This window comes from Canis lupus, chromosome 31 (genome assembly GCF_003254725.2).
Source record: "Canis lupus dingo isolate Sandy chromosome 31, ASM325472v2, whole genome shotgun sequence".
Classification (NCBI taxonomy): domain Eukaryota; kingdom Metazoa; phylum Chordata; class Mammalia; order Carnivora; family Canidae; genus Canis; species Canis lupus.
In genome coordinates, this window is record NC_064273.1 from 39,698,184 (window position 1) to 39,711,324 (window position 13,141).

At 58.4% G+C, this 13,141-nt stretch overlaps 1 protein-coding gene across 1 annotated transcript; it reads right to left on the reverse strand.

The window, feature by feature from the left end:
* Positions 1-2,828: 2,828 nt before the first annotated feature.
* On the reverse strand, positions 2,829-7,129 carry S100B (S100 calcium binding protein B). The gene is made up of 3 exons (XM_025462218.3): positions 6,969-7,129; positions 5,368-5,506; positions 2,829-3,893 (listed from the first exon to the last, which is right to left on the reverse strand). Exons 1-3 carry the CDS (start codon positions 7,004-7,006, stop codon positions 3,753-3,755), a joined length of 318 nt encoding a protein of 105 aa, XP_025318003.1. The 5' UTR covers positions 7,007-7,129; the 3' UTR covers positions 2,829-3,752.
* Positions 7,130-13,141: the final 6,012 nt, after the last annotated feature.

Below are 13,141 nucleotides of genomic sequence, written 5' to 3' on the forward strand. Positions count from 1 at the left end.
ACTAACCTATCCATTAGGGAGCTGAAGAGACTTCAGTTTGGTGAACGCAGAGATTCACAGGCAGATGCAGCTGATCTTGAACAGCATGTGTCTGACCTGCCACGGACTCACTTGTAAGTCAATTTTTTCTTGGTAAAAACCATACAATCCTGTAAATGTATTTTCTTTATGATTTTGCCAACATTTTCTTTTCTCTAGCTTTATTGTAAGAACACAGTAAGGCATCCGGTCAACACGCCCTGGGCCGAAGGTGGTGCTAAACCGCTGAGCCACCCAGGCTGCCCAATGTGTAATATTTTTGCCAATAACAGCACAGAAGAGAGTAAAGCTGTAGCCGGGCTACTTTGCAGATGGTAAAGTAGTAACCATAACCATGGGTGGTTGGGTTCATAGCATCCACAGGTGTAATATGCCCAACAGCCATTCTGTGAAAGGAAGGAAATGGGATAGGTCTGTAGGGGTCAGGTGTGTATGTCTCGCTGGAATTAAGCTCATAAAAATCTGAAGCTGATTCTGGGAAGTCGTGTGTATAGAAAGCCCTAGAGCAACCACCCAACAAACAGCTCAAAAAATATCACTCAAGAAATCTATGTGCTTCGTTAGAAAATATTCACTTAGGGGTCCCTGGGTGGCTCAGCCAGTGAAGGTCAGACTCTTCATCTCAGCTCCGGCCTTGATCACAGGATGGTGACTTCAAGCCCTGAGTTGGGCTCCACACTGGGCACAAAACCAGTGAAGACACGGAAAATAAAATAAAATATTCACTTAATGCCAAAGGAAGTGATAAAGGAGGATTCACAGAGGCATAAAACATGAAATGTGAATGGGTGAGGGGCGCCTGGGTCGCCCAGTCAGTTGAGCGTCAGACGCTTGGCTTTAGCTCAGGTCATGATCTCAGGGTCGTGAGATGGAGCCTCCCCCTGCATGAGGCTCTGCCCTCGCATGGAATCTGCTTGAAATTCTCTCTCCGTGTCCCCGCCCCTCCCCCTGCTTGTGCTCTCCCTCTTTCTCTGTCTCTCTCTCTGTCAAACAAAATCTTAAGAAAGAAAGAAATCTCCAATCAATAACCCAGTTTTCTACCTAAAGACACTGCAAAAAGAAGAGCAAACAGCCTAAAAAGCAGGAAAAAGAAAGAAAATAATAAAGGTACAAATTAATAAGCAAACAATAGAGAAAGTCAATGAAAAAACTGGTTTCTTCAAAACTGACAAAACTTTAGGTTGACCAAGATAAAAGACACAAATTACTAGAATCAGAATAAAAGAGGACCTTGCCACCAACCTTACAGAAAATAAGCAGTAATCTAAAGGAATACGTCAAACTAGACGAGCGCACAGATTCCTAGACAAAAGTTACAAAACCTGACGCAAGAAGAAAAATCTGAACAGACCAATAACAAGTAAAGATAATGCGTAAGTAGTTAAAAAACTACCCACCGAGGTGGCTTCACCGCTGGAATCTAGCAAACATTTAAAGACAAATTAATGCTGGTTGTTCACAAAACTTTCCTAGAAATGGGAGAGGCCACTGTCCCCGGCTACCGTTACACAGGCTGGGAAACGAGGGATCCGTGTCTCTTACAAACATGGTCACAAAAACCCTCAAAAAAAGTAGCAAATAAAATCCATCAACACGCAAAACGATACAAAGGAATCCTAGACCATGACCCGGGGGATTTGTCCCGGGAATACAAAGTGTATTTTGTGAGAACACCCGATCAGTCGAATGAGAATCAAAACCACACGATCAGTGAAGTAGAAGAGCAGTTTACAAAATGCCAGACTCCCAGGATAAAGGGCAGCGACGGCCCCCGCTCGCCCCCTGCTTGGTGGTGAAAGACGACGCCTGCCCCTCGGATCAGGACGGTGGGTCCGGGGATCACACGCTGTGAGGCCCCCGGGAGAGGAGGTGGGGGCCTGTGGTGTAGACACCCTCCAGCAGCCTTCCCTGCGAGGAAGCTGCAGGCGGGGGCCCGGCTGCCAGGAGCCCAGGACGGGAAGGCCCGTGGGGGCCTGGAGCGTTGGGATGCTGGGTACCCCCACCCCGTCCGCTCCGGACGCCCACCCTACAGGGAAGGCAGGCACGATTCTAGAAGGATCTAGGCCGACGGAGCTGTTCCCCTAACTTCTCAGAGGGGAAGGATCAGCTGAGTTCTTGAAGCAGCCTTGCCGTCGGCCCGGGCCTGGGAGGCCAGGCGGCCATGGAACGTGGTCCTGGCGGGTGTTTGTGTGCAGGGGGCACCCTCCCTGCGTGCACGCCTGGCCTCGTGGGGCAGGATTCGGGGCGTTTCTACTGTGAGGGCTCCTCCAGGGACCTGCTCCTTAGCAAGGGGCCCTGGCGGCGGAGGCCCTGGGGCGTCAGGCTCCAGCCCTGCAGGGCCCGCCCGGGCTGCCACACACCCGCTGCACCCTGCTCGGCATCCCAGCTGCCCTGTCCCCCTGTCCTCTGCGGCAGGAAGGCCTGCGGATCGCCCGGCAGGGACTGCGGTGTAGACACAGATCCAGGGGTGCAGGATGGGCCGTCCCTGCACATGGTCCCTGCGCGCTGGCTTCCGCCACCATTGTCTCCGAGTCCCCCCGCCCCCCCTGCCCCCCAGCGCTGCGTCCAGGGTGGGAGCCTCGGCCAGGGTGTGTCCCACCCGGTGCTGGCCTGCCCTCCGGCCCTCCTGCCCCCACCCCGCCGCATCTACTCCCTGCCGCCCCGGCACATCCCAGGGTCCCGGGCCCTGTGCACCCGCCTGGCTCTGGGGGGCCTCCTGTGCCTGCCCCTTACTGCTTCCCCCCCTTTGCAGCAGTTTCCCTCCAGCCTCCTGTTCAAGGCCACGGGGACCCGTTACAATGCTCTCTTTATTCGATGCAAATACAAGCGATCAATTGGCTTATGGGTTTCCAGGTCTGTGCACGTAAAGAAGCAGCAGGGAAAGGGGCAGAAAAGGTTAATCTGAACTTTCCCGGAAGTGACTTAATACTTGAACGTTTGGATTCGTGGGTACCCATGTGTGACGTCGAGCTTCCCACGTACTCGGGCTCCACCAACCGCTGCGGGGCAGACCCTGTCTCGGCACAAGCAAGTGAGGAACGACACCTGCGCTTCCCAGACAGGAGGGGAGGCCAGAGGGGCTGTTTGCAGAACACCTGTGTGCGGAGGGGCGTGGACGCCCTGCTGGGAGCCGCGCTCCTGCCTCGGCACCAACGTGTGACCCGGGGCACAGGAGCCCCGCTGAAGGTGGTTAGAATGCGGTGTCGGCCCTGACAGCCGGGAGACCCGCCCCCCCTGCCCCCGCCCAGTGCTGTAGCCCTGTTTGCTGAGCTCCCATGGCTCAGCGGGGACCCGGGGACAGCATGCCCTGGCCGTCTGGCGGCAGGCGTGTCAGGCCACCTCCCGACCCTGGGTTTCCTTCGCACGGATGACAAACCCATTTTAGGAAAAGGCAGGCTTCTCACAGGATACGGGGCGAAGCTGCGTCTCTAACTTGGTACTTTGGACAAGGACCCACGTGCGTCCAGAGCCATCCTTTGGGTCCCGGCAGCTGCGTTGTTGGGGGGGGGGGTGCGCGGCCCTGACCACGGGCGGAGCACACACCCTCCTGAGGATCGTGACCGCGTCGCACGGACCGTCAGCGGAGGATGGGGGCCCCGAGGTCAGCCCCGGGAAAGGGGGTCGGCGTCTCCTCGACAAAGCACGTCAAGCTTCCTAATCAGCTACACGGCGCCAGGGACTCGGCCCCGCTCCGCTTCCTGCGCGGCTGCGCCTCACTCGTGCTCGAAGAACTCGTGGCAGGCGGTGGTGACCATAGCCACGAAGGCCACGAACTCCTGGAAGTCGCACTCGCCGTCTCCGTCACTGTCCAGTGTCTCCATGACCTTGTCCACGACCTCCTGCTCCTTGATCTCCTACGAGAGAGGACAAATTGCGCCGCCGCTTACGATGAGCCGAGGCCCGCGGCGCGTCCCTGACCCTCGGCCACCGCAGCGACGTGTCCGCAGCAGAGAGAATGTTCACGGGGCGGCAGAGGGGCCGGGGCCCCAGCGTCTCCCCCACCGGACGCTCCCAGAAAGGCACCGTGGGACATGCGGGGTATGTGCCCCCGCCGCCCGCCGTCGCCGGGCTCACATCCAGGGGGCCGCGGAGGATGGCGTCATGGACAGAAGCACGGACTTCTGCTTCTCCCCGAGCTCCTCACTGCGTGTGGAAGTCCTTCCCGCAGGTTTCGGGGTCTTTTTGTTTTTGTTTTTGTTTTTGTTTTTTTTATGATAGGCACACAGTGAGAGAGAGAGAGAGAGGCAGAGACACAGGCAGAGGGAGAAGCAGGCTCCATGCACCGGGAGCCCGACGTGGGATTCGATCCTGGGTCTCCAGGATCGCGCCCTGGGCCAAAGGCAGGCGCTAAACCGCTGCGCCACCCAGGGATCCCCAGGTTTCGGGTTTTGAAAGTGTTTTCTCTGCAATGACCCCCGGCCGCGCTCACCGTGAACTATTTTATAAACTGGTTCCCACGTGCTAAGCTTTTAAAGCTGTAATTTTAAATCAATGATTTGCTGATAAAATCAATAATTACTAATCATTTTAAAACCAATAATTAATATTTTTAAAAATCAATGATTAACAGTTATTGAAAATTACTTGTTGAGCTTCCAGTGTATGTTGGGCACTTGACAAACACTGTCTCCTTTCATCCCGAGAACAATCCTGTTCACAGAGGAACCAGGGGGTTTGGGTTGTTAGGTCAGGAGGTGGGAGGGATGGGCTGAGGGGCGTGCACCTCGACCCCTGCCTGAGAGGAGCGTCCTGGGTCCCCCAGGAGTCGCCCCCGCTCTGAAGCCTGCAGGTGCTTCCCCTGCCTTGGGGAGGCGGGTCCCAGCGAGGGCGAGTCCGTGTGGGGCTGTGGTGCTGCCTCGCTGTAGGGGGGGTCTGGGGGGACGGAGAGGGGCTGGGGGGCCTGGGAGGACAGGAGAATGGGGAGATGGGGACTGGGGGCACTGGGGGGATGAGGGCACTGGGGGGCCTGGGGATCGGGGGGCGGTTCCCGAGCGTGAGCAGGGCCAGACCCCAGCGCTCCGGCAGCGTCTCCGGAACCAGGTCGTGGTCAGACCTTCACGCACCGGCTCATGGCGTGGCCGTTTCCCGCGTGTGGGGTCCGACGGGTGACCTTCGGGGCGGCCAGGGCAGGCAGGTGCCCTGGGACTGCAGTTCATGGCCTCGAGGGCTCGGGCCTGGGGTGCGGGGGACACGCGGGGTCGCGGCCGGTCTCCCCAAGCCTGAGCGTGGAGCCAGTGGCCCCCTGAGGGCCCCAAGGCCGAGCTGGCGCCACCCCACTGTGCTGGGCCCCCGGAGGCGCCGCTCCCGCCCCCCGGCCCGGGGCCTCACCTCCAGGAAGTGGGCGAGCTCGCTGCCGATGAGCTCCTTGACGTCGGCCTTCCTCAGCCTGCGCCCACCGCCCGCCCGCGCCGAGTACTGCTGGAACACGTCGAGCAGGGCCAGCGCCGCCTTCTCCAGCTGCGACATCCTGGCGCCGGAGACAAGTGGCTCAGCGCTCCTCGCTCCTCGGGGCCGCCCTCCACCCCCTGGCCCCCTGGCCCACCACCCCCCCGTGGGCTCCGAGGCCAAGGCCCCAAGTGAGGTGTGTGGAGCAGGCCGAGGGGGGGCATCCGCCACGTCGGGGGCGGGGTACGGGGCACCCAAGCTGAGCCGCGGCCCTGGCCCCGCCGTCACCCCCACATGAAGGAACGGCCCTCCTTCCAAAGACCCTGAGGAACTTGCAGCCCTTGAAGGAACGTGTGACTCCAGCTCCGCAAGCAAAGGGCCTCCGAGGCTGCGCTTCCCTCGCTCGGGGACCATGGCCACGGCGCAGCCTCGCCCTGAACTGGAAACTTGGGGCACAAAGGCCACATGCGCCGCCTCGGGAGCACGGGGAGGTCATGGAGGAGCCCCCGGGGGGTCGGGACCCGGAGAGCCCTCGGGGGCTGTGGATCGTCCCGACTGTCCCCCCTCGGCGGTGACGGGCAATCGCTACCTTTGCTCCGTCAGAGCTGAAAACCATACAAAACCACATCTGATTTTTGAAAAATCGTTCCCGTGTCGCAGAATCTAAGAAATAAGTTGGAGAAGAGATGTAAAACTCTATCTGATTTCTCAAAGGACAAAGCACCGAGGGCCCTCGCCCGCACCCAGGTAACCCGTGGCCCCTGGTCCCGGTCCCCAGTGGTCGGAGTGGCCTCGCGCCGGTTCAGCAGCTGAGGTGGGCTAGAATCCTTGACGCTTCGCCCTTCTCACCTCCTTGCACCCCGGCTTTCAGTGAGTGGTTTTGGTTTTTGCAAACAGAACAAAAAACCCGAGAAGCTTTTGCATCATTCTGATTCTGTTCTCGCGGAGCCTGACTAGTGGGGTTTTTTAAAAGGAAACGGATAAGACCTACATTCCACATGCCTGGAAGCTCCGTGTAGGGGGCGTTCTTCATAAGCACACGGAAATTAATTTAAAAATGTTCCCTTTCACACTTTGCCCTGGGTTATAGCCTTTTAACAGAACTGGAGCTCAAGCCCGGCGTTCCTGCGTGGCCTCACGTGGGAAGCCAGGGGCCTGTGCGCTTCCACCCCGGCCGCAGGGATGCGTCCCACCCGACATGGGAAGGGACCGGCCCCCCAGGAGACCCAACACCGAGGACAGTCCGCCCGCCAGACCCACGCTCCAACCCGCTGGAACCTCCTGGTGTAGACCCGCGGGCCGCTGCGGGAGGACGCCCGGCAGGTGCGTGTGGTCGGGACGCGCTCGCCCTCGAGATCGGCGGCCCGGGGTTCGAGCTCTGCCCCTGGAGGCTCACGACGCAGTGCTGGCTGTCCCCGCGGAGCCCGGCCCAGGTCCCTGGCTCAGGGAGAACCGAGGGCTACGCCTGGGGGTCCCCACACTGAGGGGCTGCTGGCCACCCAAAGGGCAGTCCTGCCCGTGCTCCCTGCCCCCCACGTCCTCACGTCAGCGGCTCCACAGCTGCCGTCGTCCCTGCGTCCATCTGTTCAGCTGCGGCGTCCAGAGTGGCCGGCGGTGGGGGCGCCGTCTTATCCCGTCTGGGCGCTGGGGCGCGGCCGCTGTGGGCCCGGGCAGCCAATGGGGGTGAGGGGGCAGCAGGGGGGCGGTGGGGGGGCCGGGCCTGCACACAGGCAGCATTGAGCCGCGGCCGCCCGCGGACTGGCAGGGGAGCCAGGCCTGCGTTCGGGCCAAGGGGGAGAAAGGCCTGCGGGGCAGGAAGTAGGGAGTCAGCTTTTTGTGCTGTTTTTTTAATTATACATGAATATTGATGTTCCTCTAAGGCTGGGGGTGGGGGCGGGGGGATGCCCGGGGTGGGGGTGCCCAGCGACGGTTCCAGCAAATAAATGTGCAGCCAAGACCGCAGAGCTTCCAAGAACAGGCTGCTCAGGAGGACGGAGGCTGCTGCCCAGCTGGGCGGACCCCTGGGGCTCTGCCGGCCGCCTGCCACCCCCCCCCGGCCCCCGCAGGCCACCCCCCGCCCCCTGCAGCCCCCCCCTCCCGCCCCGTCCTCCCCTTAGTGCCCTGAGCTCACCCTCCGCTCCAGGGTCCCTGCTCCACGGAGCCTCCACCTGCAGCACAGGAAGATCCTCACCCGACGTGGTCAGACTTGCCAGGTGCCCCCCACTCCCGGGCCCACGGGGTGAGGTCCCAGGGGGCAGATGGGGCCCTGGGCGTGTGTCCAGCCTGGTCGCGGACACCGGGGTCGCCCCTCGACGGCCTCGGGCGGCCAGGCCCACGCTGTACCCCACGCCTCCTCCCTCCTCTGTGGTGCCGTCCCTGAGCTGTTTGCAGCAGGCGCCCTGAGACCCCAGGCGGCCCAGCTACCCCGCGGTCAGCACGCAGGACACTGGGCCACGGGACGCCTGCCCAGCTGGCCCGGACGCCCGCCCCACGAGGTGGGACCTGGGCCTGTGCCCCCCGCTGCTCCCCCTGCCCCGCCGCAGCCTCAGAGCCCAGGGCCTGCCACGCGGGCTCAGAGGACGGGAGCGGCCGCTTCGTCCAGAGCCATGGGCAGGTCCCGGCCGCCAGGGACACGCGGGTTAGCAGCCGGGACGACGCTGCTGAAGCGCCTCCTCCGCCCTGTGCTTGTGAGCCCAGCGCCCTCTCCGCCGCCCACTGCGCTCCCACCTGGGGCTGCACCCACCTCTCGGCCTCCCAACTCGGCCCACGGGACCGCCACGCTCCTGTGGGAGCCACGTGTGTGGCCACGTGTGTGGCCGCGCGGCCTCCTGACGTCCAGCAGGTGGGGCCAGGCCCGCGAGGCTCCCCGGTCCACAGAGGTCTATGGGTCGGGGTGCGGGCGCCGTGCTCAGGGGCCCTCGCCGGCAGGAGGGTGCAGGTCGGGAGCCCCCGCGGCAGGTGTGGAAGTGCAGCCTGAGCCCCAAGTCCCCAGACCTGCGTGGGCCGTGCCCCGAGTGCCGTGGGAAAGGGCCTCCCAGACCCCGGCCCCGCACACCAGGCCCCCCACCCTCAGGACCCACAGCCACTGCCTGACACGACCACGCAGAGGAAACCTCCCTCTGAGATTAGTAGATCCAGCTCCGAGGGACGTGAATTCCCAGGGCTGCTAAGTGGCCCCACAGCCACTAGTCCAAGGAGGGCTTCATGCTGTTCGGGGACAGAGTCCGGAGCAGCTTGCGTGGGTCCGCGGGGCAGGGACGCTCCCCGAATGTGGAGGAGGCTCGTCCCAGCTGCTGGCACCTGCCCTCGGCTCTGCGACGCCAGGCTGGGGCCCGCTGTGCCCGGAGAAGCTGGGGGGACGTCCCGGGAACTTTCCCTTCTTATCACGACAGTGGACTGAGCAGCCCGGCTCCCCGGGGAGAAGGTTGCGTCTAATGCCATTGGGAGGCAAAGGTGGCGACGCCACAGACCACGTGCGGCGGGCAAGGACGGCAGAGAACGGGGCCACTGCGCTGCGGGCAGCATCTTCTGGGGCACCTCCGGCCCTCGAGGCGTCTCCCTGGGAGAAGGTCAGCACAGCCCCGGCTCGGGGACCAGCTGCCCATCTGACGCCTTGTTCTCAAAACCAGTGGTTTTTTTGTTTTTTTTAAATAATGACTTTATTTTTTAATTTAAATTCAGGTAAGTTACATATAGTGTGTCTTACAGAGGTAGAGGTCAGGGACTCACCAGTTGTCTGTAACACACAGTGCTCGTGACATCCCGTGCCGCCTCCATGCCTGTCTCCCCGTGACCGCGTGCCCCTCCCTCCAGCGGCCCTCAGTGTGAGGTCTGAGTAATTTTGGGGTAGAGTCCTTCGGGTTTTCCATATAAAGTATCGTCATCTATGAACACAGAGAGTTTGACTTCTTCTTTGCCCATTCGAATGCCTTTTATTTCTTTTTGTTGTCTGACTGCTGAGGCCAGGACTTCTAGGACTGTGTGCATATCAGTGGTGAGAGTGGAGTGGACATCCCTGTCGTGTTCCTGATCTTAGGGGAAAGGCTCCACTGTTTCCCCATCGAGGATGATATTTGCTGTGGGCTTTTTGTGGATGGCCTTTAAGATGCTGAGGAATGTTCCCTCTATCCCTACATTATGGAGAGTTTTAATTAAGAAAGAGTGCTGTATTTTGTCAAATGCCTTCTCTGTGTCAATTGAGAGGATCCTATGGTTCTTGTCCTTCCTTTTATTAATGTGAAGTATCAGCTGATTGATGTGCAAATGTTGAAGCACCCTTGCAGGCCAGGAATAAATCCCACTTAGTCAGGATTTTAATATCTGATCCTTTTAATGTACTGTTGAATCCTATTGGCTACTACCTTGGTGAGAATTTTGGGTTCCATGTTCCTCAAAGATATAGATCTTTAATTCTCCTTTGTGGTGGGTCTTTATCTGCTTTTGAGATCAAGGAAGTGCTGGCCTCATAGAATGAGTCTGGAAGTTTTCCTTCCATTTCTATTTTTTAAAACAGCTTCAGAAGAATAGATATTATTTCTTCTTTAAATATTTAGTATAATTCCCCTGGGAAACCATCTGGCCTTGACTCTTGTTTTTTGGAAGATTTTTGATTAGTGCTTCAATTTCCTTGCTGGTTATGGGTCTGCTCAGATTTTCTCTTTCTTCCTGTTTCCGTTTTGGTAGTTTATAAGTTTCCAGGAATGCATTCGTTTCTTCCAGATTGCCTAATTTGTTGGCATATAGTTGTTCACAATATGTTTTAAAAATTGTTTGTATTTCCTTGGTGTTGGTCGCGATCTCTTCTCTCTCATTCATGGTTTTATTAATTTGGGTCCTTTCTCTTTTCTTTTCGGTTTGGCTAGGGGTTCAATCTTATTAATTCTTTCAAAGAATCAGCTTCTAGTTTTGTCAATCTGTTCCACTGTTCTTCTGGTTTCTATTTCACTGATTTCTGCTCTAATCTTTATCATTTCTCTTCTCCTGTTTGATTTGGGCTTTATTTGCTGTTCTTTCTCCAGCTCCTTTAGGTGTATGGTTATCTTGTGTGCTTGAGATTTTTCTAACTTTTTGAGAAAGACATATTGTAATGTACTTCCCTCTTAGGACCACCTTTGCTGAATCTCAAAGATTTTGAACCGTTGTGTTTTCATTTTCATTTATTTCCATGAATTTTTAAAATTTTTCTTAATTTCCTGGTTGACCCATTCATTCTTTAGTAGGATGCTCTTTTTTTTAATACTTATTTATTTTATTTTATTTATTTATTCATGAGAGACACAGAGAGAGAGGCAGAGACACAGGCAGAGGGAGAAGCAGGCTCCATCAGGGAGCCTGATGTGGGACTCGATCCCGGGTCTCCAGGATCCGGCCCTGGGCCAAAGGCAGTGCCAAACCGCTGAGCCACCCGGGCTGCCCTAGGATGCTCTTTAACCTCCAAATGTTTGCATTCCTTCCAACTTTCCTCTTGCGATTGAGTTCAAGTTTTAAAGTGTTGTGGTCTGAGAATATGCAGGGAATAATCCCAATCTTATTGTACCAGTTGAGACCTGATTTGTAACCTAGTATATGATCTATTCTGGAGAATGTTCCACGTGTTGACTATTCTCATTTTGAGACAGCTTCCGGTTTGCTACTGGGCCTTCATGGAGACTGAAAACCTAACCCTGGGACATCTGGAGATCACACGATTCAAGTATTGTCTGATGCACGTTAGTCGTAACTTTGGGTGTGTGTGTAACAGCAGCACGTTATCCCATGGAAATGCCTGGGACACGTGAGCAGGGGGCCCAGGCTCTTTGGACACCAACTCCTATTGCATTTCCTCCTTTCTCTGTCTGTGTCCGTGGCCTCCAGGGTCCCTGTCCGTGTCCGTGGCCCCTGGGGTCCCTGTCCGTGTCTGTGGTCTCCGTCGCAGGGGTCCCGCTGAACTGGAACCTGACCGCCACCAGACCAGTGTGGGCTCCGTATTCCGTCGGTGGAACCGTCAGGGAAATAAAGGGCTAGTCCAGTGGCTTGAGTGATTGGTCCCGATGGCCCAGGGGAAGGTGGGTCACTGCACAGCAGAGGTGAGGAGGACCCTGGAGCCCGGGCCACAGCCGTCATACTTCCGTGACCAGCCGCAGGGATTAATGGAAACCGTAGCAACCAAAAACATAAAAAAATACAAATAAAGCAGGACTTGAGGACTCAGGCCCTTCAGGAATGAAGATTTGGGTCATTCTACCAGGATAAGGGACCCGGGCACTGTCCCCTGAGGACCAGGAGATGCGGAGTGGGTGGCTGAAGGAGGAAGCCGGGAGTGGCAGTGGTGACCCCTGTGAGCGAGGCCTGTGCAAGCTCGTTATGTGCGTGTGCTTATCAACACCCGTGCTCTAACCATTTTTTTCTTTCTCCTTCCCAGTTTTTATTTTATAAACCAGTTGTTGGAGGTAAGCATTTTGTTACTTTTTAGGTGACTGAATTTTCAGTAGAACCGAACCATGACTGATCTGGGGAGAACTAAATTAGCCGGCGATGGGTTCGAGGGTGGCTGAGGCCGGGAACCCTCTCGTTTGGGGAGGAACTACCTCCCTGGCGACAGAGACGGTGGTCTTTTTAGGTAGAAATTCGGTGGTTGCCAGGGGGTTCAGCTGTGGGTGGGACGGTGCTGAGGGATGCTGGGTGGCCAGATGGGCAGACCCACCCATGACGGCCTGCGGCCTCTTGGGCCTGACTCTGCTTCAGCCCCTGTGCTGCACCCGCAGCCCCTCCTGACAGTGGGCCAGGTGCTGGGCTTTGCAGCGAGGGTGTTAGCAGGGGCTCCCCCTCCGGCATCTGGGGGGCGGCCTTCACTGTCCCTGACGGCATCTGCTGGTGCTGCCGCCTGTCCAGATGGGGCAGCCCTGGGTGTGCTGGCCTGGCTCTCTGACACGGACACTGCACAACTTGCATTCACGTCAGCTTGCCACCCCTCTGCCTGCCCGCCTGCCCTGCTCAGCCTGCTTGTGCCCCGGAGGTCTCAGCACCTTCTGAGTGCTGAGTGCAGAGTGTAGAGTGCTGAGGACTAAATACAGAGTGCAAAGTGCTAAGTACAGAGTGCACAGTGTTGAGTGCTGGGGGCTAAGTACAGAGTGCTGAGTGCTGAGTGCAGAGACCACTGCAGGGCTCGGGCTCACACCCAGCAGGCAGCCCGACATTCTCTGCACCTGCCCAGCAGCCTGGGTTCACCTGTGCTCCCTGAGCTGCGTCGAGGACTGGGAGGGGCGGTGACTTTCCAGCTCGTGCACAGATGTGGCTCGGGGCCCAAGGTTGTGGGTCAGGGACCACTGAGCGGCGTCAGCGGCCAGAGCCTCGCGGCTGCTGTCCATGCCCAGGCCCGCGCGGCCACAGCGGGGATGGGTGGGCCCGGCTGAGGGGCGCCCTCGCAGGGCTCGTGCTCGGAGGCACCGAGTGCGGGGACTCGCTGCCTTCCCACCAAGGGCTCGTGAGCACCCTGCGTCGCCCGTCCTGGAGGTGACGGGCCCGAGAGGGAGCCAGGCCTGGCATTGCCGGCGCGGCAGTGGGTGCCCCCGCCCCCCGTGGGCCGCCCGACCCAGCCTGGCCGCCCGCGTCTCGGGGCCTCTTTTACTGTCACGATTCCTTATGTCCCTCGGACCCAGACCGAGCGCTAGGTGACGAGAGAACCCAAATGTCCATTTAGCTCTTTACTGCTCTGCCATGAGGCCCCAGTGATTTAAAG

Coding starts and splice junctions, on each gene's coding strand:
- S100B (XM_025462218.3), bottom strand. CDS start 7,006: ATGGACGCAGGGACGACGGCAGCTGTGGAGCCGCTGAC. Junction 5,507..6,968: donor GCAGCTGTGGAGCCGCTGAC/GTGAGGACGTGG, acceptor CTCCGGCGCCAG/GATGTCGCAGCTGGAGAAGG. Junction 3,894..5,367: donor AGCTCGCCCACTTCCTGGAG/GTGAGGCCCCGG, acceptor CCTCTCTCGTAG/GAGATCAAGGAGCAGGAGGT.